We start from the raw sequence: 26,113 nt of genomic DNA on the forward strand, positions 1-26,113 counted from the left end.
ATACATTCAGGTTGCTACAGCATCCTGGACGGGCACGACGAGATCCGGTTTTACCCGCGTGACGCGAAACTCGACAACAAGTATGCGAAAATTGTCCGCGTGCAGTCTCAAGTATTCGTGCTCGACATACTGGACGATCAGCTGGTCGTGTTCGGTGCGGACGCGCTCGTCACCATATACGAGCTCACCTGTATCGACAATGGTATGCTATTTTTGCATACTTTTGAAATTTATGACCTCGGTCATCAACCTAAATGCATGTATCCTATACCCTACTCTGCTATATTTTAAAACCTAGTATATGCATGCATGGTAATTATTGTAATATGATTAGAAGTTTTAAAAAAGTTAAGATTAACAGCAATGCCGGCCCAGAGAGACGGGGACCCTTATGTCTCTGACTTTGAGGTTTGAAAGAGACCCCAAAGTCTAAGAGAGACGTTAATAAACGATCAGTGAATACCAAAGCGAACAGCATGGATTTGTAATGTTTTTTTTTTTTTTATTATCTAAAATTTAGTCAGGGGCATAAGTTGCAGGAAACTAATTCCACGCGTTCTCTAGTCATGAGTACCGCTTCCTCCCGGTACTTTTACGTACATACACATAAATTTTTGTATCAATGTTATATTTGTAAGGCAACTGAATGTTTGTTAGTGGGCAACGTGGAGATGCGGTGCGTGCAGGCGGTGGACGTGTCGGCGCTGTCGCACCCCGCGTGCGTGGTGTCGGCGTCGCTGTGCCGGCTGCGAGACGCGCCCGCTCGCCCGCGCGCTGCCGCACCCTCTTCCGCTTCCGCTTCTGCGCCTGCGCCACCGGACACCACGCAGCCGCAGCGCCACCCCGATTCGCTGGTAAGTATCTTATACGTTTAGGCTTTTTTATGCAACTGAAAATTGCAAAGAAACTCATGGAAAGTGATAATCGTCCCTTATAGATGGTAACTGAAATATAGAGAATACAGGATACACTGTAATACCTATGATGCTCTTCGTGCTTTACCGTTCTTAAGGACTATGCTGTCTCCGTGCCTGTCGTTTCATTACCACATACTGCATTTCAAACCGAAATACAGTGATGCAATCACAATTGCTTCACAGCAGAAACATGAGTAGGACAGTAGTACTCCAAGCAGACTACTTTTGTATGGTCTCCTTTTAATAAAGTAATTCCGAAAAAGAATTCTATTTGTCTATTTGTGCTTGTCGTATCTAGTGTCGACGAACATTGTGACATGAAATTTTATCATTTGAATACATTAACTCAATTAATTTTCCTTTAATATAGATAAGTTTGTTTAGAGTTCGTTCAAGTTATACCTAAAGCAATTTGGGGTAGGGGGAGCTCTTGTAGAATCTTACTATACATTACAGGGGATGGAAGGGTTAGAGCAACACATTACAGAGCATTTTTTTTTTATTTAAATAAAGACCTCGGGAATTATAATCTCCCAATTTGGCAATCCTTTTCGTTTATGTTTTACGGGGAAATTCTCGACTGTATTTTACGTTATTTTTATTTTGTTTTTGTTATCAATATTTGTTAGTGTTGTGACTTTTAGGTAAAAATGGTCGCTTTGGTATTGCGTGACGTAGGGAGGGTGAGGGCAAGGGGGTACAGAAAAATGTTATTGCGCGTTACATGAGGGGTCAAAAATCATCAAAAATTGCGTTATGTTGTACTAATAATAATCATTAATAAATATCCTGACAGTCGAGCACTAAAAGCATTTTCTTTGTACTATACGTCCTACATTAGTTTCACAATTTTGTTCTTATTAAAAGGATGGGATTTATAAATTTATAACTGTACAGGTAATCAATGCAAGCGGCAAATTGATGATGGTGCAGAGAGAAGAATATGATGTAGACGAAGATAACAATCCTGTGAGTATTTACATTTTATATTAATATATAATAATATTATATTTTATATTGAGATTTCATACACCATCTAGGTTTTTTTTTATTATTATTATATCAGCCATTAACTGTCCACTGCTGAATATAGACCTTCACCATAAGGGGAATTTTGCCATTAGTTGCCACGCTTGTCAGGCGAGTTGGCAACCGCAGTTTTAGTAATGTTTTAAGAGGGACGCTGCTGTCCATCCCTCGACTATTAAGTTCATTTAATCGCCTCTTAGGACACTCTGGGTACAGAGGAATAACACCTGAGTTCTCAGGAATGGCAACGCATGGGGGGTATCATGGGCGAAACAGTATACTCTGTTATGTCCATGGTACTGCTCATGTCTAGAGGTGACGGTTACCACTTTCCATCGGGTGGGCCGTCAGCTTGTTTGGCATTCTAAGTTGTATAAAAAAAAACTCACGGGAAAGGAAGTAGTGACCCATTCATTGCCGGGACCACACCACAGGTGTATTAATTTTTAATTAATAAAATATTTTTAATTATATACTCGAACTTGAAGAACACAGATTACATTTGTAAAGTTCAGTGAAATACGTTTTAGTAAGTCGAAGTAGATATAAACATTGATATCTTTATCTATAACTAGATTTTTTTTAAATATTTTGTGTTTAGACTCAAGATATCTCATACAGATATTTGTATAGTGTTTGTATATTTACTACATTATAATTTTTTGACCTGACAGACATGCATGTATTAATATTTTTTTATACCTCCTATATTAGACGTTTCCGTCTTAAGATTATCTTTTCCCCAATTTTCACCATCTCATTCCTATATATACGGTGTAGAGTATATATAGAAATTGTCATAGGAATGTTTTTGAAAATTAGACGTTACATATGTTTGAAAGATATAATAGGCTAGGTTTATGTTTATAGAACACGTTAGTTAAGTTAAGTTAGGATGTATAACTTATCCGTATACCAAATTTCATTCAAATCCGTTTAGTAGTTTTTACGTGAAAGAGTAACAAACTTCCATATAAACTTTCTCATTTATAATATTAATAGGATAATATATATGCGCTACTTGTAATTATTCCTAACTTGTTATTTAACACAAATATCTACTTAAATAATAGGCCATAATCATTACACAATATTGATAATGGATATATTAAGTTCATAATTTAATGTTGGATGTTATTGACGGATTATTAATTTGCTAATAGCGCACGTAAATTGTATACGCACCAGTGGATACATTGATGACAACGTAACCATTTGATTGTGTCTAATTTCACGTATCGTTTCGTTCAAAACCGACCTGCATTAATTACATTAAACTGACTTAACCAGTATTCTACAGCCTTGTTTTAGAGTATTGCCTTTTTTATGCACAATTATGTTTTTGCCGTAATCTGAACTCTATAAAGCACTGCAGGTTTACATATAAGTGTTTTTTTACGTAATCATTATCCGTTAGTTTCAAACAAGAATTTATGTATTTACTGTTTTTTTTTTATTTTCTGGCCATAATTTTTTCTAACTTTAAAAAATTATGTCGCAAATTTGTTGCGTGATTCCTGTATATTTAGGTACGTAATGAATAAATGAAAAAAAGTCATTTAAATAAATATATTTATGTACAATACATATTTGTATCTACATTATTAGCAGGTACACTTCGTTGCTCGCGGGTATATGCCGTATCACTACTCTTATTATAGACCTAAGTGCATTTTTGCATGAAACTCGTCATAAACGGAAAATGCAAGAACGCACTAGTGTCGTGAGTAACCAAATTGTTACATATTCTAATAATAAGAAGCTATATTCAGTGCTTCGTCCTAATAGTTAATGTTTTGCCGTCCAAAGAGATGGGTCCAGCGGCCCACCGACGGACGATGTTGCCCTTTGCCCCGTATTTGGTGCCTGAAATCGAGACCCACGGGGAGGGTGCTGGCAAGTGCAACAGAGGAAGCACATCTATTGGGGTGATGAGCGGTGCCGTTTCAATTATGGGGCTCACTACCGGTGCGTGAACGATAGGAGTGATCGTCTCGTGAAGTATCGGCGCAGGCGCAACGATTGGCGCAGACGCAACTATCGGCGCAGGCGCAACGATCGGTCCCGATGCAATAGGTTTCGTGATTACAGGAGTTATGGGCGCAGCGACTGGCAACGCGACCGAATGAATGTTGGGGCCGGTTCTCTTGACGACGGCGTTGAAGCCCCTCAGTGGGTCAGCGGTGTATTCCACTACGCGCACGTTGCCATCGGGCTCGACCAGCGAGTACCCGCCGTGTACGACGTCGCCGGTGCGCGCCTCCCACTGTCCTTTGTTGTCGCCAGTCGTTGGATCGTTCACGGCGTAGTTAAATCGATAGCTGGGGTCCGACTATGGGAGATAGAAATGTCGTATAATAATTTAAATTAATTTAGTTGCTTGTTTTTTTTATTAAATGCTATTTTATTCGTCGGTTTGCTTCGGATCACTGACTGTTAGCAAAGAAAATTAATACTATATAAAATTAATTGTCTCTATAGGTGCAACAGACATTATTTTATCAGAAGTATCCCATCACTCATCCCAAATCCAATAAATGTGTAACTTACAAAAACAAATAAGCAAAAAAACAAAGTTACTCATAAATATTTTTTTTTTGGTAATGCTCATTAGGAAAACAGAACGGCCGAAGGCGTGTCATTTTCCCATATAATTAAATCTCACAATTATTATTTAATAGCCATACTTACAACTTTATCGATGGTGGAAATAGGCACATACGACAAAGTTGCGGGTGGGTTCGCGAACGCCTCTCCCGCCAAAGCCAAAAGGCACGATACCTGTAAATATATATATTTTGAGTTACTAAATTTATTCCTTTTTTAAAATCGAAGAGTATGGACAAAGGATGACATTTTTTTAAAGATCAGTACGTCATGCAATACATCTGTTATATTAAGGTTTCAGATCTCTAACAGAATTTGATGTTCGTATATTGATTTTATTCAATCTGATCTCTGTACCTTGACATAAACATGACCATTCTAAATATGTCGTGTGGTCGTATGGTCTGCCATTCTTTCCAACGGCAAAGTACGTTTGTTTTCGCATTATTGTTATCAAGAACGACTGCTATATAGCTGAATATATTGTTAGAAATTATACTTTATAGTTTTTATAATTTATTATGAGAATCAAATGCTAATGCAATTACAAGGAGAGCAATAGTGCATGAAACAGGATGACAATGTTGCCACATACCGAATACAATTATATATTCTTTATTGCAATTGTAAATTATATAGACATTGTGAACAAGGGTGGACTATCTCTGAAAGAGATCTTTTTCAGTCAACCCAATGCAGTGGGATAGTATATCGTTAGTGGGCAGCAAAAATGCACGACAGCCTTATAAGCAACTAATAATACTACGAATACGAATAACTACTAATGCTAATCAATAGGTAAACTACAAATAAACGGGAATAGTATATAAATATAATACTTACCTACTTATATAATAAATGTTAAAACAAAATTAATATACTACCTACATTAGAAATGTAGTTTAATCATTTTATGATTGTCAGTAAAGTTTGTGAAGAATGTGTCTTATACAAAGGAAGTTCAAGCGTTTTGAACTGATCTTGACAGGAGCGTTTAGGACGGACTGGTGGTGGTAATAATTAAAACTTCAGGTAAAATGAAGGATTGGGGTCATTGAGGATGTTATAAAAGGAAGCTAGGATATGCATATAATTTCGTAGTCGGATAGGGAGCCACTTTAATTGATTGCGAAAGAGGGAAACGTAATCGTATTTTCGAAGACCAAAGATGGCCCTAATGGCTAGATTTTGTAAAGGTTCCAGCTTGTTTAGAAGCTCCTCAGTTACATCCAAAAAAATAGACATCGGCGTCTGTATAGTCAAGCATCAATTATATGTTTTTATATATATAATATACTAACTAGGCAGCCAGATGCGCAATGTTAGTACAAAAAGCTCAAATTTTATATTTTATGGGTATTTTATTTGTGGAAATATTTAATTTGACTGATTCTCATCTTTTATATTATATGAAAAAAAAAATTTAAAAAATAAACATTACCGCAAAGAATGTGTTCATAATGCTAACAGGGTATCCCACTGAGCAAACGAAGTGCACTGTACTCACTGCAAATACTAGTTGAGTATTTATACAACACTAATTATTCGACCCGACTGTGCCCCGGTTTTTAATCCGAACATAATTTTTTTACGGATGACTCGCTACAGGACTATACAGGTATTATAATTCATATGCTCTTAATTGTACATAACTGGTTATAATATACGATTACGCATGTTACGTTATTGGCTTTGTGTGTGACAATCAAAGAAAATTAGATCGAAGAATTTATTCTAATTTATTAGAATTTATTTTAATCATTGCCTTATAATAATAATAATAAAATGCCTTAAACATATTAAACAAAAATTTGGTCCCAAAATAAAGCTTACACTAATGCGTAACTGGAACTAGATAATTAGACTATTTAAATAGCCTATTTTTTTATACAACTTAGAATGGCAAACAAGCTGACGGCCCCCCTGATGGAAAGTGGTAACCGTCGCCTATAGATATGAGCAGTACCATGGACATAACAGAGTATACTGTTTCGCCCATGATACCACCATGCGTTGCCATTCCTGAGAACTCGGGTGTTATTCCTTTGTACCCTGTAAATGCACGCCATATCCCACCCTTCAAATCGAAACAGCCATGCAAACACAACTGCTTCACGGTAGAAACACGAATGGGACAGAGGTACCCAAGCAATCGACTTTTGTACAATCTCCCTCTGGTGAATATTTATATACTCTGGTAGTCTATTTGTAAATACACACGTATGATAAATGTAAAAGATTTAGGTTAATATGTTGCTGTGTGGTCCCGGCATAGAACAGGCCATTCCTTCCTTATTAATAATAATAATATATTTTGAAATAAATTATTATTATTATTTTTTTATGCAAACTTTATTACTCAGCTATAGCTGGTATATACGCTACTTTGCGTATACTGCACTTACGGGCCGAGACCAAGTAAGTGCAGTGTGTGAGTTTTTGTGTGTGTGTGTGTGCGCGCCCATGCATGCATATGCATGTGCATGCTCACGCACCTATGGCTATGTGTATGCAACTATTACATGTTATGTCTCTGTGGTATTATTAAATGTTTCGTTTTCTATTTGCAGGAATTTTCGAACAATTCTGCATGTATTCAATATTACAGCTTTTTGTAGTGTTGTATATAGTGTTTTACGCAGGTCTATTTCTTTCAGGCTATGGTGTAAATGTTTGGGTATAACTCCTGTGGTTGAGAGGACAATAGGTATCACATAAACTTTTTCTTGTTTCCAAAGTCTTGTTATTTCGTCTTTCAGTTCTGTGTATTTACTTATTTTTTCCGCTATTGTCTTCTGGATGTTATGTGTATTGGGGACGGCGATATCTATTAGGTAAGTTATTTTATTCGTTTTATTTTGTAAGATTATGTCTGGTCTATTGTAATGTATGGTCTTATCAGTGAGTATGGCTCGGTCAAAATATAGCTTATATGTCGCGCTTTCTAACACAGTTTGTGGAGTGTATTTGTAATATGGAGTATGTGTGTTTTGTATTAGATTGTACTTGTGTGCTAGGTTTTGGTGAATAATATTAGCTACTTGATCGTGTCTGTGCTTGTAGTCTGTCTGTACTATTGCCTTGCATGAGCCTGTAATGTGTTGAATTGTTTCTGGAGAGCTATTGCATTTTCTACATGTATCAGAGGTGAGTGTTTTTGTAATATATTTCTGATAGTTTCTGGTCTCAATGACTTGATCCTGTATAGCTATGATAAAACCTTCAGTCTCTGGGTATAAAATTCCTCGACTTAGCCATGCGTTCGATGCTTCTTTATCGACATTAGATTGACATAAGTCGTGTCGGTGTCTCCCATGTAAGGACTTTTCAGACCACGCCGTCAGTTTAGTTTGATTGTTGACGAGCGTCTCATTTGTCTGTGTACTTCCATCTTTTAAATTTAAAGGTGTCAATTTATTGTCATTTTGTACTATGGATTTGTGAAGCGCTGATGATTCCATTTTGCTGAAGAAATATTGTCTTAAACTTGAAATTTGTGTGTTGTGTAAGTTTACGATATCAATCAAACCCCTGCCTCCTTCTTTTCTAGGTAGAGTTAATCTTTGTATGCAAGATCTAGGGTGGTGTTTACGATGTTTTGTCATATTTATGTTGATTGTGCGCTGTAATGATTTTAGGTCTGATTTGGTCCAGTTTATTATGCCGAAAGAATAAGTCAGTATGGGTATAGCATACGTGTTTATCGCTTTAATCATATTTCTGGAATTAAGTTGGGTTTTTAATACCGCATTCAGTCTGTGTCGGAATTGTTGCTGTAGTTTTAGTTTTATTTCTTTATGGTTTATAAAAAGTGCTTGGTTGTAACCTAAATATTTATATACTTCTTGTTCGCTAAGTGATGTTATTTGTTCTCCTGATTCTAATGTGTTGTTATATGGGTGTTGACTTCCTGCCCTAATGGAATTTATTTTACATTTCTCTAATCCAAACTCCATTTTTATGTCATTTGTAAATTGTTCTACTATTTTCGTTAATTGGTTCAGTTGGTTTTCGGTTTCGGCATATAACTTTATATCATCCATATACAATAAATGGTTTAATACATTTTTATTCATATTTGAAGACTGATCATCAGTTTCTTTATAGTTTAAAGGGTATCCTACTGAAGAAGAGTTAAGCATATTTGAGAGAGGATTTAGAGCCAAACAGAACCAGAGTGGGCTGAGGGCGTCTCCTTGGAATATGCCTCGTTGTATTTTGATCGGTATAGTTTGTATTGTAGCTGTGAGGGTTTTAAGTTGTAATTGTGTTGTCCAGTTTGCCATTGTTGTTTTCAAGAAAGTTGTTATTTTTGGATGAATTTTATACATTTCTAAGATTTGTACTAACCAAGTGTGAGGTATTGAGTCATATGCCTTTTTGTAATCAATATACATAGTGTGTAAGTTTGATTTAGCTTTATGAACTTGTTTTAGTATTACTGAATCTATAATTAATTGCTCCTTACATCCTTGAGAAAATTTCCGGCATCCTTTTTGTTCTTCGTTCAAAATATTATTAGTGTCAACATGTTGATATATTAATTCAGCTATGCAGGCAGTAAGTATTTTGTATAGTGTTTGTAGGCAAGTTATAGGTCTATATTTGGACGGATTCTTACGGTCATTGTGGTCTTTTGGTATCATAAATGTTATTCCCATTGTTAGATAGGAAGGCATCGTATTAGAGTCTTGGATAAAATTGTTTATGTAGTTAAGTAAATGGATATGAGTATTTGTAAATTTTTTATACCAATAACAATGTATATAATCTGAACCTGGTGATTTCCAATTATATGAATTACGAAGTACCTTTTCAAATATATCTGTCGGAATATGTTCAAATGCCATTGGTTCTATTGTTATATCACTTTTGTTAATTTCTTTTTGGATCCATTCAGCAGAGCAATTGTGTCGAACAGGTTGTTCCCATATTCCTGCCCAGAAAGATTGTAATTCTTCGGGGTTGGGTGTGTCAATCTCATTGCTATTATTGTGTTGTGTGTTTGTCGTATTTTGTTTAATGTTTCGGTAAAATTGTTTTTCGTTAGTGTCGAATTGATTATTTTGTTGTTTTCTTAGTGTACATGCATTATATCTTCTTAGCCGACCCGATGTAACTGAAAGTTTTTGTTTCAGTGTGTCTAATATATGTGTAAAACATGTATTTGGTGATTCATGTATGGAATGGATTTTGTACTGCTCTTTTATTTTATTTACTTGTATCTTAAGCTTTTTATTTCTATTTCCGTTAATAAATTGTGTTACTTTACCTATTTTTGCTCTGAGGTCATTTACCTTATGCTCTAGTCGTTTCTGCCAGCTCGGTTTGTATTGTTTTTGAGTAATTTTTTCTTTATCTGTTGATCTCAACTCTAATTTTGCCCCATTAGCTTTAGAGGCCGTCCAGGCTGCACAATATATAATAGTCTGTAAAGTGTTAAAGTCTGTATTGTTGTTGATGTTTTCAGGGATAATTATTGTATTTATGTAATCAACTATTTTCGCAAATTTATATGATGATTTTTGTTTAGGTATATATGTTCTGGATGTTGGGTTAGTAAATTTATAGTATTGCAATGCTTGTTCGAAAAGTTGGTCAATTTTCAAGTCTCTTTCTAGGTTTCTTGTATTCATTGGAGATGATAGTTGTTGATCATTTTGTTCTATATTATACATGCTATTTATTTCTATTTCAATATTATCATTGACAAAATTATGTGTAGTGTTTGTATCAGGATTTAGATTATCTGTGTTGATTTGATTTGATTGAGTGAGTTGCTCTTCAGACACTTCTTGTCTTATTGTATTTAATCTGTTTTCACTTATATATTTATTATTTATGATAGCCCTTCTCTGATCAGCTATTCTTTGTTCACTCAAATGAGCGAGTGATGGAAAGTGGGTAATAAAACTCTCATGTAAGCTCTTCCTATAAGCAGTTTTATTTGTCTCCAAAAGTGTGATTCGATAGTATAATCGCATTAGGGTTTCATTGTGTTCAGTTGTCCATTTTAATCGGGTTTGTTTAATTTGCTTATTTCCTGTTTCTGAGTTTATTTGAGATGTCTGCGTGGGCTGTTGTGTAGTATTTTGTTGATTTATGTTATTGGATACTTGTGAATGTTCATTGGTGATTTGGTTTATATTGTTTTGGTTACACTGTAATTTTTCTGTCACTTCCATATAAATTTCATTTATTGTTGTTTGTGGAAGAAGTTTATTTCGTAAAATAGCTCTGCGCTGATCACCTATTCTCTGACGGCTGACTTGCATATGTGGGTATTTTTCTATAAATCTCAGATGGAGTGCTTCTAAATAGGCATTTTTGTCAGTATCTAGTGATGTTAATAAAAGATAAGTGCGCAGTATGAATTTATTCATTTCAACTGTCCATCGTTTGCGCTTACGAGGGATACTTGATGTGGGTGCAAGTACATGGTCAATATTGGCCTCTTGCACAACACTATCAAGTGTACTAGATGATGAAGTTCGTTTTGTCATATACGAAGGAGGGGTTGAAGGAATGGATGAGTATAAAGAGGTAGAGTCGTCGTCTATAATGTCGGCTGTAGCTTCTACGTCGTGAGTCCGCCTGTTCAACTCCCGACGACCGGCTGTAGCATCTTGTGTAACGAGTGCCCGCCTGCTCAGCGCCTCGTCACCGGTGTCCCGTAAACTGTAGCACCCAGCACCGGCTCCAGGTGCGCCCCGGCGACCCCCGGGCAGCGACCGTAAATTGTATTTTTTAATATTCTGCTCCATAAGGGTTTTGTATTTGGGATGATTAGTAGGAAGGGTAGCCTTGTTGTGCAGGCTTTGTAGCTTAGTTCCTTCCGAATGGGGTATTTAGTCTAGATGTGCTGACTACTAATTTGTACCTCCTTCCCTTAAGCCCCCCCACCACGTCAAGGTTCAATCCCCTGGGGGGGTTATTATTATTATTATTATTATTATCCCTTTCCCGTGGGTTTCATAAGAGGCGACCAAGAGAACTTAATGGTTGAGGGATAGGCAGCAATATTCCTCTTGAATTGTCACCAAAACCTAACTGCGGTTTCTAATCCACCTGCCAAGCGTGTTAACTACTAGTAAAAATCCTCTTACGGGAGAGGCCTATGTTCAGCGGTAGATAGTTAACGGTCAATATGGTGACTCATGTAATTATAAACTTCCATAGATATGAGTTAAAAAAAAAACCGAAAAAGTGCGGGTTAATCTCGCGTGAAGAAGGTTCCGTACGTTGATTATGTAAGTCCCAAAGTTGTTTTAAATATGATCTAAATTTGTTTGTATTAACTAAAAAAGGGTAAGCATTTGTAACGTTACGACTGCAAATAAATTTCATAAATATTGAAAAATTTTCTATGTTACTTTAAATAACTTCTTATAGGTTTTTTTTGTAATTAATAGGTAACTTTTTGGTGTATTTTTTTTAAATTTAAATCCATTAGTTATATGTATTCTTAAACCTTACAACAAGCCCTTTCATTTGATATGTCACACGATATAATTTGCAAAACTTTTTTTTTGTTTTTTACTTTGCCGTCAAAAGTGGCCCTTATGTTTCAAATTTCTTTATTTTTTTACTTTTAATATCCGTCTTTGAGTTACCGACTTACATATGTGTGCTAAATTTAAAATCAATCAGTCCAGTAGCTTTTGAAGAAATAGGTTATGACAATCGGACACGCAAGTGAACACATTAGGGTTCCGATTTCTCCTTTTGAGGCACGGAATCCTAACAAGTACGTACCGTAGTTACATTTTGCCAAACAGTCGTGTATTCATTTATAGGATAACACTCTTATCGTAAAATTACAAACAATATCTGATTACTCACAGAGTTCCTGGTAAAATATTTACTACGATCTAACAATCAAAAGTAGAGTGAAAAAAGCACATAGTGAGCAGGTATAACGCGGTTTACCGTTGAGAGTGGAGCGTTCTCTTTTTGGTTGGTCATAACATATTCATGGGCCATGTCGTCTTTATGTTCGCTCAGGATGGCGGTGTTATATTTGGTGCTATATTAAAAAAAAAAAAAGGTTAATTTGCGCTGCGTTTATACAATTATTTACGACTAGCGGCCCGTCCCGGCGTCGCACGGGTGGACATTTTTAACATTTCCCTTCACTGCTCTGCTCCTATTGATCGTAGCGTGAAGTCCCTCTTAAAACATCACTAAAGCCTAACTGCGGTTGCCGATCCTCTTGCCAAGTCTGGCAATTTCTTGCTCAACCCCCTTATGGGGGAGGCTTATGTTTAGCAGTGGACAGTTAACGCCTGACATCATAATCTCTTCTTTTCATTTAAGAGTTTCCTCTTGTCGGTGCAACTAATTCATGCATCTTCTTCCAGCCAGCTCTATCCCAGCCCATATCCTTGATCTCCCTATACGACATGACACCTAGTGTTTCTTTTATCTGTCCCATGAAGTTTATCCTCGGTCTTCCTCTTCCTCTTTTGCTCTCTATTTTAATATAATAATAATATTTTGATATCATAATAATAACTACATTTTTTTTTCACCATATTGATTTTGATTTGATATATCACAATTTGCTCAAGAACACATAGTGATATATCAAATTTTACCGTCTTTGACATTGTATTGTAATATTAAATTTTATATTTATTATGTGCAAGTAAACAAAGCTAACATTAGAAGAGATGTTAATTCGTATATGTTTTGGATTAGCTTATTTTTTACATTGTGTACATCAACTAGTAGTACATCCTTATACAGTCTTGAGACATATCTTCATAGTATCATTCGAAAGTCAGACAATGACACTTAAAGGCTGATATGGTATGGTATAGAATAAGTTGCACATAAATTTGTAATGAAAATTGCGCTTGCATCATATTTTACTTCGAAAGTTTTCAAATGAAATCCAAATCAGTGAGAGCTTTATGAGAATCTTGTTCCATAATTAAAATTGGAGTTCGTTAACAGAACACTTTATATCAAAAATATTATAAGTAATTTTATTTTAGTGAACTTACCGTATTTTTACTTTGATTGTAATAATTAGTACGTGGCATTCATACTATAAAATTCTTTGGAATTTTCTTAATTAATATTGAGCCCGTGTTCAAATTATCATTAGTGTTTTGAAAACATAAAAATTTTTTTTCTTGTAACTTTTTGGATTTATGTTTTTTAGTCTACTCAGCTGGTCTATGGTGTGAAGACTATTCATAATATCCATTGAAACAATGGGCTATTATTATAGTGTTTATTACAAATTTCATTTTAATTAATAATATGTAGATTTATATTTAAACGTACTGGTTTTTTACAGCCACTATTTATTTTTAATTTTTATCTTAATTATTCTCGTACATAGATACGAACGAAAAGCAATCGTCTTTTTAGTGGAATAATTAAAAAAAAAAAACAAATATAAATATTATTTTTATTTTATGAATTACATTACGTTTTTATTTTATACATTATTACATATACTATTTACAATGCTAAATAATACAGAAGACTAGTTTATTTAGTTAAGTAAATACAATGCATGACTATCCACCTCTCTGCCTACGTAGTATAATTTTATACTTCAACGAGGTTATTAACCCTATTTTTTAGTAGAGTGAATTCTCAATGCGTTTTCTTGATTGTCACAGTTGCAACACCATGAATAGGTATAGGAGCAGATATCAAACTGTGGTGTACTTTATTGTTCACATACTTTTTGCTGAACACGGTTATATGTGGGCCAAGTGGCGGCAAATGAGGGCCGGCAAGTGGTACCCAACCACCGTACGATTGTGTCAGAGGGTCCCAAGGTAGGCTCGAACGACCAAAGTGCGTTGATTTCGGCAAATTGATGGATACTGTAGCGAGTGGTGCTGCGCTGAATCCGTAACTTACTGGGGATACTATTATGGGTGTTAATGGATACGGGGTTAATGCTGGTACGTTAGCTGACGGATGTAAAACAGATAGAGGTGTTCTGATGGCTGCGTTCAAACCGCTTAGTGCATTGGCAGTGTAATCGGCGATACTGATGGCACCTGTCTGCGTATGTGATCCTTGCACATCATTGTCATCTCCAGCATCTTTCGCTTCGTTGTTTTTTGTTGATGAGTCGCTCTCTACTTGTATTGGCTGCTCCTGTAATTGTATAATTTTTTTTTTAAATTTAAGGTTTGATTCTCAGACGAATTACTATAAATAATTACGAGAAAAGAACATTAATAAAAACAATAGAGAACAGAAAAGGCCACCTGAAATGCTGGGCTACCTTAAACGATGTAATGATTTTTTAAAGAGAATACTAAAAGGAAAAATAGAGAGCAAAAGAGGAAGGGTAGAAATCGATAAATAACTACATGGGACTGATAAAGGAAACACTAGGTCGTATAGGGTCGTAAGTCGTATAGGGAGGTCAAAGATATGGACCGGAATAGAGCTGGCTGGAAGAGAATGCATTAACCAGTTGCCCCGACAAGAAAACTCTGAGAAACTTTTAAATGAAAAGAAAAAGAAATACTGTAATCCAATATCTGTTTTTATTTTTACACGTTGATGACAAAAACGTGTAAAAACCTTAGGCAATGAAGCTATGTCGCTAACGCAACTTTTGAGTTTTAATTCACATATACTCCCCTTAATTGCCGCTGAACTAAATAGAGAGTTTCATAGGGGTACCAGTTTCATTTCTTAGCCAGTCCAAGCTATAGTTGTTCTGTTGTAATCAATTGTTAATTAATAGCATCGTCAACTTACAGCAAGCGGTAACTTAGAACCCGTAGTGACTTGTGCAGCTACTTCCAATACGCAAACGATCTGAAATTAAAATAAAAAACAATAGCTTATTAAAAATTCCTTTAAAAATATTTATTTCAAATAATTAAGATCAATATTTGCATTTACTAAGTTGGTCTATGAAAATGTTGCCTATGTCTAATGATCATCGCCACAATCCAATGCTCGTACAAAACAATTTAGACTAAATGCTACTTTCTATCTTTAGTTTTAAGATTCAATAACAAAATTATGACGTTTATTGTTATATTTTCAATTAGAAACTTATTAGAAGTAATAAGAAAAAAAAATATTAGCTAAGAATATCTCTTGATAATGTGCTGAATTTTATATGTCGAAAATATTACCATCAGCCACGAAGTCATTTTGTCCAATTATATTGTTGAGCTCTTGTAACTTAATAGCGAAAATTTCTTACACATTGCTTTTATATCATGTCAGATAGATGTACGGCCGGATTGATAGACCAGTGAAACACGTTGTTATATGTACGTGGTGCTCGACCAGTTATCATGTATTATGTGATTGTCTGTACACTTAAAATAACAGTTGGATCACCTATATATAAACGTGGTATACATATGTGTAGGGTTCTTTTGTGTCACTAATTCAACATACAAACTTACTTTACAATAATTACTTATAATTTAAACCATATATTTATTTTTTGCGTATGATAAGTTACGCGTATCATGAGTTTGAGTTCTTGTAATACAAGTATGTAAACATTATATTTGGTGACAGTGATGCTCGGTTCTCTCTGCTTGTATTTTGTATTCATGCCAGTACTATTAGAATAATTTTACGTTTTGCATTGCGATGTTTAACGTTACTATTATTAATTTTTGTTATAGTTTATGATTACTATTTTTCTTAATTAAAAATTAAAGACCCGGTCTGTTTGTGCCATTAAGAAACTCTAAAACATTAACTAGTATAAATGTTTTCATGAATGAAAATATATCGATTCTGTGATATAATGCTATAAATTGTTTACTTCCTGTACAACGTTATATGTACCATAACGTATACTGTTTTTTTTTTATTTTCTATGAACCCTCCAATGATAAATTTTCTTAATTATTATTAACTATCGTTAAAAATACTAACATTGGTTTATAATTATATTCATCATCATCATATTAGCCTTTAACTGTTAACTGTTGAACATAAACCTCCCCCTTGGGGGGTTTTGCCACGCTTGGCAGGTGGATTGGCAACCGCAGTCAGGCTTTAGAAATGTTTTAAGAGGGACTCTGCTGCCCATCCCTCGCTCTTGCTTAGTCGGTTCTTACGACACCCACGGAATAGAAAGGGATAGCCTATTCTATTCCGGGATCATACGTCCAATATATTATTTCTGAACATTCGTAAGAAAAATTTTTGTTTGTAGTTGTTTAAAAATCGTTTAATTCCTTAGAATCCATATATGAAGTGTTCTCACTTATCATTTTGAATCAGATAATTTGTCATCGCTTTTCGCAGTGGTATAAAAAATTCCCATTCAAAACTATCTGAGGTAAATACAAACAACAATTGAGTACCACACAGTGGTGATGCTATATTTGTGCTAAATGTCGAGTTCATTTATTTACATAAATATTAAATAACTAACAACAGTATTCCATCCAACAAGGCACAACTAGTCGTCTTTGGAGAGCATAAGAATATAGAATAGGCAGCGGCATTAAATTACAGAATTGTAAAGGCTTTCAACATCTATATCTAGTATTTGCTTCCGATATAATCTAAATCCAAGTTTCCGGCACCCCACGAGCCTAAACCTGTTAGGGTTGGTCCTAAGCCTAAGCCAGGAGCTTTAAGGAGTCGAGGTCCCCAGGCGTTGATCGGAGTAGACAGAGGCGATAGGTATGGTTCTGACAGCGGTGCTGATAAATATGGTGAAGATTTTATAATGGGCGTGGACAGAATCGGAGCTGGCACAATTGGTGCCGATTTTATGATAGGTGAGGGCAGTATCGGGGTTGGCACAATCGGTACATTTGGAACTATTGGTGTGGGCAATACTGGCCCTGATAATATCGGTACTGATGGCTTGTGAAGAATCGCAGAAGAGGTTGCCACTCCGCCCAAAGGCCCAGTTATAAGTGGAGCACTAGCCAAACCCCCGTACTTGGCCACTGATCCAATTGCAATTGGAGCAACCACTGGTTCGCTCCTTAATACAGGAATTGGCGCTTTATAAATGGGCGTCACTGGTGCAACTGGATGCAGGTTTGGGCCCAAGCGCTTCACAACTGCGTTGAAACCTGATTTGTCGTCAGCCCAGTACTCCACCACTCGAAGGCTTCCATCAGGCTCTACTAGCGAGTATGCTCCTAAAAATATAATCGAATAATTAATTGCTTTATTGTTTATTATAAATGTAACTATATTCGTGTTTGATTACCTTTAACAACGTCCCCATCCCGTTTCTCCCATTGCGCTTTGTTGTCTCCAGTGTGTGGGTCTTTTACAGCGTACTCAAATGCATACCTGGGATATGCCTGTGTTGGAAAAATGTTTATTAAGTAACTTGTTGCAAATTAATAACTTGTTCAATTATATAAATAGTACTTAAATCAAGACTCACATAATAATCGACCGAGGCGTGACCTGGTGCGTAGACAAGGCCACCCAAAGAGCCGTCAGCTTTGGTGGACCCTGTTAGAACGAGGAGACACGCTATCTGTAACATTCAATATCTCACTTCACCATTTGTTTCAAAGTATAAACCAAAATTTAAACTATTATAAAATACCGGAACTGACCGCAAATAATTTCATATTGACGGAGACGCACTGACTAGTTGATGACAAAAACGTACTGGCCCAGTACAAGCAATGTAGCCTAATTTATAGGTAACTGCCTTAAACCTCAATGTCCTGATGTCCAACGGATGTACACCGTTTCGTGTGTACGCCAGTGCTGTCTGCAACAACAATCGCGGAGGGTTGCATCAGTTTTCCTCATTTTCATACAACCTTCACATGTGAAAACGTTGGCGTGTAAACATTGAGAACTGCAAAACAGGACGCCGGCGTCCACTTTGTCGGTCCTAAATGATTTTCTGCGAGAACAAATTAAGTTATAACTCATTCGTAAATCCGCTGCGTTAATACACCTAATCGAATTATACAATATGTATTATGTAAACACGCTTGCGCATTATCAAAAAATTGATAATTTATAAGTTGCTTGAACCTAATTGGTCATATACAGAACGTAAGTGCGATTTTTATATGCAACTTAGCAATGGCAAACAAACTGACGACCCACTTGATGGAAAGTGGTAACCGTCGCCTATAGACATGAGTAGTACCATAGACATTTAAAAGGATGTTTTTTTTCTGCGAACACTCAGATTGTGGAATAAACTCCCTGCCGAAGTTTTCCCTCGAGACTACAATATGGGGTTTTTTAAAAAGGGTATATTAAGGTTTCTTTAGGGTCAGCAACGGGCAAGTGACAATACAGTGGCTACAGTGACCATTTACCATCAGACGGGCTATATGCTTGTTTGCCATCTTCGTGGTATAAATAAAAAAGACTTATAAATAATAAATATGGACTGGTATGCACTGGACTTGGTATACTGCGCCTTCTAGTCCCAAACTAAATAGAACTTCTACTATGGATACTATACAACGGATAGATTCAAATACTTTTTTGTAAATACATATTATACTTCATCATCATAAATGCATAACTATTTTTGTATTATACAGGAATCGAATCCAGGACCATTGGAATTTAAGAGTGTGTTAAACCCTTGCACCATTATGGTCACCAAGTTACAACTCTTTAACGATGATAAAACATTACCGGTCTCATTAAAAAACTCACTTCAATGTTACCTATCATTTGTCAGTGAAATAAATTATATTTTATATTTTATGAGTAAGTATAAGAATGCCGTGACAACTGCCTTCGATGTCATTAGCAACACAATACGAAGAACAGTCGACGCGTGCCTGCTTTGACGCAACGTTACCCAATTAATAGTGTGACGATTTGCTCTAGTTACGCTCACCCATATTGTACCAACTTCACGAGTTAACGCATATCTGCTGCACTATACTGCAAAAAAATACCGTCGAACGGCGCGATGCCGGTAGGAAAATTGTTCATAACATTACATAATTTTAAACTTGATACTTGAAAAATATTTGTATAAAAAACAATAAAGGAACTAGTCTGTTATGTTTATACAAAATTTTTACGTACTTTCTGGTTTATTATTTTATCAATTCAGATTTCATATCGTTATAAGAGAAAATAAAATATCTAATGACTATATAAGAACACTAATTATATCATTAAATGCTATTTTATAATTTGTTGACAACAAGCAACAGTTTTTACAATGAATAAATAAATTTTTAACCGACTTCAAAAACAGATTCCAATCTTTACCCTATACGTTATTTAATATTTTCACAAATTATGTATGAACAAATATGATGGTTCTGTTATTAATAATAACGGTTGAAGATTCCTGTATTGGTACCACACAAATATTTTCAAAATGAAATATATTTCTATAAAACATTGTCTTATGATTGCGGGAATGTACCCGTTACTAACGTTCTATGTTTTCAACTTATCCACTATCTTACCAATCTATTAGCGTTCCACTACTGAGCTGAGTCTCTTCTCGTAAGAAGACTAATTACTAGTAGCTTTTACCACACTGGCTACTTAGTGACGTGGCTTTATTTCGAAATAACCATCTCTTGCATTGGTTTATTGTTTGTTTTCCTAATCGCTTCTTATAATACTTTAGGGATGAAAAGATGATACAGTAAATTGTATTCTTATTCTGTCACTGCACGTACATTTTTAATAATAATTATATAGATAATTGGATGAAAAAAGTATTACGAAAGAAATCTATGGGTAGAAATGTGGACAGAGGCTGCCCTAGGTGAACGTACGTCGTCCAAACATGACGTGCTCAAAAAGTATCTCTATCCCAGAGGTTAATACGCTTGACGTATATGTATGTATAATTATTGTTTCTTTTTCTATATATTATTCTCAAATTATCTTTATTACTACTTTGTCATTACACGAATATTTTAATTGCAGGCATACAGCTGCCTGCCAGCGACAGTGCTCGCTTCGTGCGTGGAGAGTGTATGGTCATCAGGCAGCGGGGGCTCTTCGCAAACGCAGCTGTCGCGTGCGCTTTGGCTATGGTGCGGCTCGCTGGGCGCCCGCGTCTGGCTGCCGTTACTGCCGCGCGACGCCACGCGACACCCCGATAGCTCGCGACACACCTTCATGGCCAAGAGGATCATGCTGCCGTTCCATCTCAATATTTATCCACTTAGTGAGTGTTCGTTTTCATGCTCACGGTCGCTCTTATTTAGGAGGCCGATGCAGACTACATAATAATAAATTAGGATAAACTTGAGGCCTTCAACAAAATTGCGTATTTCTTCTTAAAATTTCTCTGATGTCTATGGGCGGCGGTAATGACTTATCATTGTATGTTGACATATTACACCTCTCCCCTCCGACCTTGTCACAGTTGGTCACGTTCATGAATCTCTTTAGTATGACGTCAAATATTTTGCAATTTTACAATTAGAAATGATTAAATTAAGTTATCAGTTCCAACATTATTTTAATTTATATTTATAGAGAGTTACGAATAAATTTTAAAGAGTGACGTTAGTCACGAAACTGATGACTCCCTTTCCCCTGTCACATATCATTGACGCACCGCTCCTTCGCTTCTCTTAACGTGTAACAAAATTTATGGATGGCCACAAATATGTATTATTGGCAGTTACTACTATGTTGTTCTATATTTTTATGAGGAATCGTTAGTGCTGCCTATCAGATGGGATATCAGCTTATATGATGTTTATAATACAATAAATAACTACCTGTTAATATGAATGCTGTTATGTATTATATAATGATTAATTTGCAGCTATTCTATTCGACGATGCAATACTCCTTGGTGCTGAAAACGACACGACCTTGTACGCGTCTGATTCGAGTTCGGTGTTTTCGCTGCCGTTCTGTGTCGTCAACAGAACTGTAAGATTCTATATATTTATTAGTACATTATTGTTGATAATTTCATTACTAGAATTGTCCCTAATACTGCAAACTTGAATAAGTATATTAACAAAACTTATTACATTACAAACTTACAACATTATTTTTATTAAATATAAAACTATGATTTAAGGAATAGCATAAAATTTATGTACTATATATATAATAATGATAATTTGAAATACATTTTTATAATATTTTATAGAGCCAAGTATATCTACACCAAATTCTACGGCAACTGCTTCGAAGAAACTTGGGATACCACGCGTGGGAGATCGCACGGTCATGCTCTGAGCTGCCATACTTTCCACATTCACTGGAGCTGCTATTGCACGAAGTGTTAGAGGAGGAGGCGACCAGCAAGGAACCGATCCCGGATGCACAACTGCCCAGCATTATCGAGTTTGTTCACGAGTTCCCTGTTTATCTGCAGGTCAGTATTGAAAATAGTTATCATATAAAGTTACAGGCAAATAGTTTTGTTGCCAATTTATTAGCAACAGAAACGTAGAGAGATTGTTGACACATAATTATTATAGTATATGAGAAAAAATATAAAACGTTACAATAATGTAATATAAAAATCCTGAGGGAGGAAGTAGGAGATTTGTAGTACAGTTTTCGACCTAATTCAGACTTCAGACTCTTACAAGGATTAATATGTTTTAGATAAAAACCTAAATAGTTAAGCACTAATTAAGTAGGTATGCCTTATGAGTGGTAAATAAAGATTTATTATTATTATTATATCTGTTACGTTTGTCTCCCATTATGGTAAGCAGAAACAATGGAACGTCACATGCTTCGGTTCAAACAGGCTTCTTAAAAAAAAAAACCACAAAAATATAACCGTCTTTGGAAATACCACTGTACCATATTATTGAGGATATTACATCGATTGCAAAATTTTTTTTTAATTAGCATAGACGTATCATATTTAATTTTTCGCGATATCTTGTTCAATTTTAAATGTATGATTATAGGTTATTTGAGATCTTTATTATTTTTCCAGTCATTTAAAACCTATTTCTCTCTTTCTTTTTTAGACAGTAGTACAATGTGCTAGAAAGACGGAGATAGCGCTATGGGCGTATTTGTTCTCAGCGGCCGGCAAGCCTAAGGAGTTGTTTCAGGAGTGTCTACAGAGGAAGATGTTAGACACTGCCGCTTCGTATCTCATTATATTGCAGGTAATCTTGAATTATTCAAAAAGAACGAAGTAATATTTAATCCGTGATATTTAAATTATTATTCTATTTACAGCTAACTAAGGTACATTTTATCATATAAAAACATTGTTTATGATGTTTTTGCTGAACTTGAAACTATTTTTTTATATCTCTTTAACCCATATTTCTTTTAATCATAACAAATTCCATTATTGTATTTCATATTAATAATGTAGTATAGAGAATTTTATCTATTTCCTGTCAGAACTTGGAGAGTTCGACAGTAAGCCGCCAGCTAGCTACGCAGTTACTGGATACAGCGCTGCAGCAGGAGCGCTGGGACCTCGCTAGGGACCTGGTGCGATTCCTCAGGGCTATAGGTATTATTTATATTTTATTGATGACCATATTATTTTACAACGTAAAAGAAAGAAACTTTATTTTGTACAAATATACAACAGCACCCACACACGGGTTACAAAATAACTAAAACTAATAAAAAAAACTACTATAGCGGTCTAACTAGAATATGTGTCTGTGTGCGTGAGTGCGTGCGTGTTTGCGTGCGTGCGTGTGTGCGTTCGTGCGTGCGGTTGTGCGTGCATGCGTTGTCAAAACAAATTCCGTGCTCAACATGCTGCTACAGTGTTAGGGATACTAAGGCGCTGATTTATTCATATGACATAAAAAATATCCACATGACATTGGAAACACACATCTATCTCCTAGTGAGGTAGATAGAGAGCATTTGGGTCCGATTCAATTAGACATCTTTTATTTTCTGTACATTCATCAAGCTTTTGATTAATTTCCCTCATACGTTATCTTTAATATAAACATATGACGAGCATTTAATTTTTTTAATAATACTTAGAATGGCAAACAAGCTGACGGTCCACCCAATGGAAAATGGCAATCGTCGCCTATAGAACTTTAGACATGACTTGGATGTTACAGAATACGTTATTGTATTCTGTGTTGCCATTCCTGAGAACTACGATTTTGCTAATATATTTCCGTACCTTGTAATTTTCTATTTTATTCATGTGATATAACACAAGACTATTGATATAAGGCTATTGATGATATAACTATGATAAATTAATATAATAAAATACGAACTTGAGATAGACTCGAGTATTATATGCATTTATTATTATTATCATTCTCAAATTTATTTTACTACTTCTACAGACAACAGACTGTCACTTGTTTTTTATACACGAAAAAACAAGTGACAATCTGTGGTATATGTATAACGTAAATACGCACGTGTGATATTTGTTTCACAGATCCAAATGATGTAGATTCACCGCGGAACTCTGTGAATGTTCAGGCGAAGTATGGGCAAATTGTGCAGTCCCAAACTGTCAGTCCTAACGCTGAGGATTTATCGGTCATACTCGGCAGTATGCAGGTAAATAATTATTGTTTACATTGTAATTAATAACTTTTAAACGAATAAATATAGTCAAATAATATTTCTTGCAAAAGATCGTATTTTTCAACTCTGCCGTGTCATGCACGTCTCGTATAGATAAGTAAAAATGATAGTTTTCAGAAAAACACGATTTAATATCTATTCTCTATTCTATCTTATAATTCAAGTTTTTATAGTCAAATATTTAACGTAACTGTAAAGATTAAAATTAAATAATTTACATCACAAGGAATTCAATAACATACGAAATGCACTGTAAATAACTAAGATTTATGTAGCGTCGTAGGGTCTAACTTATTGACTGTAACTGACGGGTCCAAGGCATTGATGCTCCTATTTTGATTTCATTGTAAAAAAATGCGATAATAGTCAACTCTTATTTAGTTTTTGTTTGTCTATATGCAAAAATGCGACATATATAAGTAAATCAATGTAGTTAGTAAAGTAAGCGCTAGATGGTGGTGTGAGCGACGTTGTTTAATGAAGTAACGTTACCGTGGCAGCTGTCGGGCGGGCGCGGGCGCAGCTTCAGCACGACGGTGTCGCCGCGCGAGCCGTCGCCGCCCGCCGCGCCCGCCGCGCCCGCGCCCGCGCCGCCCGCGCCGCCCGCCCGTGCCACCGCCGCCGTCAAGAGGAAGAAGTCGGTGCCTGCGCGCTCCGACAGGTACTACCCATCCGCTACACTACACCACTACTCGCTTCCGCTAACGGTATACGCTAGCGGGGCACCAGTGAGGGATGATAGGTGACAATGAAAAGACAGGTCAGTTAGCCTATCGTGATGAATTCACTTGGAATAGAACATGATAATTTCCAGGGGAAACCACGAGGAGGTCGACCTGACCCATTGTTAGCAATACACCCTGTATTAGCAATACAACAATGGGGCTACTAATCCCTATTTTTAACAATCCATTATCCCCCCACACGTTCATAGTTGTTGCAGTACGAATGTTCTCATACATGACAATATTGCATACATAAAGACATTGTTACTAATGAGGACTACCAGCCCCATTGCTAGCATAGCAATATATCCTCTCAGGTCGATCTCCATGTAGTCCCCCCCACCTCCCGGAAACCATCGTGCTGAATTCCAGGTGTAGTCATCACGAAAGGGTAACTGACCTGCTTTTTCATTTTCGCCTATCATTCCTCACTGGTGCCATGCCAGCATATATTACCATTCCATTATGATCCATTAAAATAAAAAAACTCCACCAACTTATCAATAGACATTTTGGTGTAAACATTATCATCATCATCATCATATCAGCCGTTAACTGTCCACTGCTAAACATAGGGCTCATCTATTAGGAGGTTTTGTATGTAGTTGCTATGCTTGGCATGCAGATTTACAACCGTAGTTAGATCGTTCCTTGCCCATCCCTCGACAATTACAACACCCACGGGAAAGGAAGGAGTGATCCGTTCTATACCGAGACCACACAACATGTATCTTTATAATATGTACCCTAAAATAATTTGGGGTTTCACCAGAGGGAAGATTAATATGGCACTAACTCTAACCTTTAACTTAAGACCAAACATCCATTATGATAATGTTATTTCTTCATAACAGAGAGTCGTACAGCGGCACTGCCGAAGAATTCTTCATCGACATGATGATCCAGCGTCACGCGCGTGTTCTGCTATCGACGGCGCGACTGCACGCGCTAGGCCGTATGGCGGCCGCGCTCGACCTCCACCTGGTCGCGCTACTAGCTGGAGAACGCGAGCGTGCGGCCCGCCTAGACTCCGCCGTGCACTGCCTACGTCGACTGCATGAAGACTTCGCGTGGCCCTACCCGGTCGTGCAGCCGGACGACACACAGTACATGCAGAGGAAAGGCAGCGCTGTACCCAGTAAGTACACGGTTACGGAATACGGAACTAGCTAGTTTCCTTAACCAAATATGTTTATGAATAGTAGCATTTAAGGTTAGGGTAGTTTTTTATCTACAACACATGGGGGGCTATCAGATTTTTTTTATACCACTGAGGTGGCAAACATGCATACGGCTCACCTGATAGTAAGTGGTTACCGTAGCCCATGAACACCTGCAATACCAGAGGTTATACGCGTGCGTTGC

The 26,113-nt window shown here is 36.3% G+C and overlaps 3 protein-coding genes across 3 annotated transcripts in view; 1 reads left to right on the forward strand and 2 right to left on the reverse strand.

The window, feature by feature from the left end:
* Nucleotides 1–26,113, forward strand: part of LOC113521862 (guanine nucleotide exchange factor subunit Rich) — a 50,127-nt gene that overhangs the window by 16,183 nt on the left and 7,831 nt on the right. Inside the window, exons 12-22 of the mRNA XM_052899788.1 lie at nt 11–202; nt 658–854; nt 1,815–1,886; nt 20,427–20,670; nt 21,280–21,389; nt 21,616–21,843; nt 22,457–22,600; nt 22,845–22,959; nt 23,872–23,996; nt 24,524–24,684; nt 25,603–25,886. Of these exons, the coding sequence (XP_052755748.1) occupies nt 11–202; nt 658–854; nt 1,815–1,886; nt 20,427–20,670; nt 21,280–21,389; nt 21,616–21,843; nt 22,457–22,600; nt 22,845–22,959; nt 23,872–23,996; nt 24,524–24,684; nt 25,603–25,886 (1,872 nt within the window). The remainder of the gene's footprint in view (nt 1–10; nt 203–657; nt 855–1,814; nt 1,887–20,426; nt 20,671–21,279; nt 21,390–21,615; nt 21,844–22,456; nt 22,601–22,844; nt 22,960–23,871; nt 23,997–24,523; nt 24,685–25,602; nt 25,887–26,113) is intronic.
* LOC113521769 (uncharacterized) lies at nt 3,564–8,839 on the reverse strand. Its single transcript, XM_052899709.1, has 3 exons — nt 7,160–8,839; nt 4,638–4,727; nt 3,564–4,278 (listed from the first exon to the last, which is right to left on the reverse strand). Exons 1-3 carry the CDS (start codon nt 8,837–8,839, stop codon nt 3,715–3,717), a joined length of 2,334 nt encoding a protein of 777 aa, XP_052755669.1. The 3' UTR covers nt 3,564–3,714.
* On the reverse strand, nt 16,872–18,354 carry LOC116413047 (cuticle protein-like). The gene is made up of 4 exons (XM_031909769.2): nt 18,107–18,354; nt 17,929–18,024; nt 17,746–17,842; nt 16,872–17,674 (listed from the first exon to the last, which is right to left on the reverse strand). Exons 1-4 carry the CDS (start codon nt 18,119–18,121, stop codon nt 17,061–17,063), a joined length of 822 nt encoding a protein of 273 aa, XP_031765629.2. The 5' UTR covers nt 18,122–18,354; the 3' UTR covers nt 16,872–17,060.

The sequence above is a fragment of the Galleria mellonella genome, unplaced genomic scaffold, assembly GCF_026898425.1.
Source record: "Galleria mellonella isolate WM207_F2 unplaced genomic scaffold, CSIRO_AGI_GalMel_v1 utg63, whole genome shotgun sequence".
Classification (NCBI taxonomy): domain Eukaryota; kingdom Metazoa; phylum Arthropoda; class Insecta; order Lepidoptera; family Pyralidae; genus Galleria; species Galleria mellonella.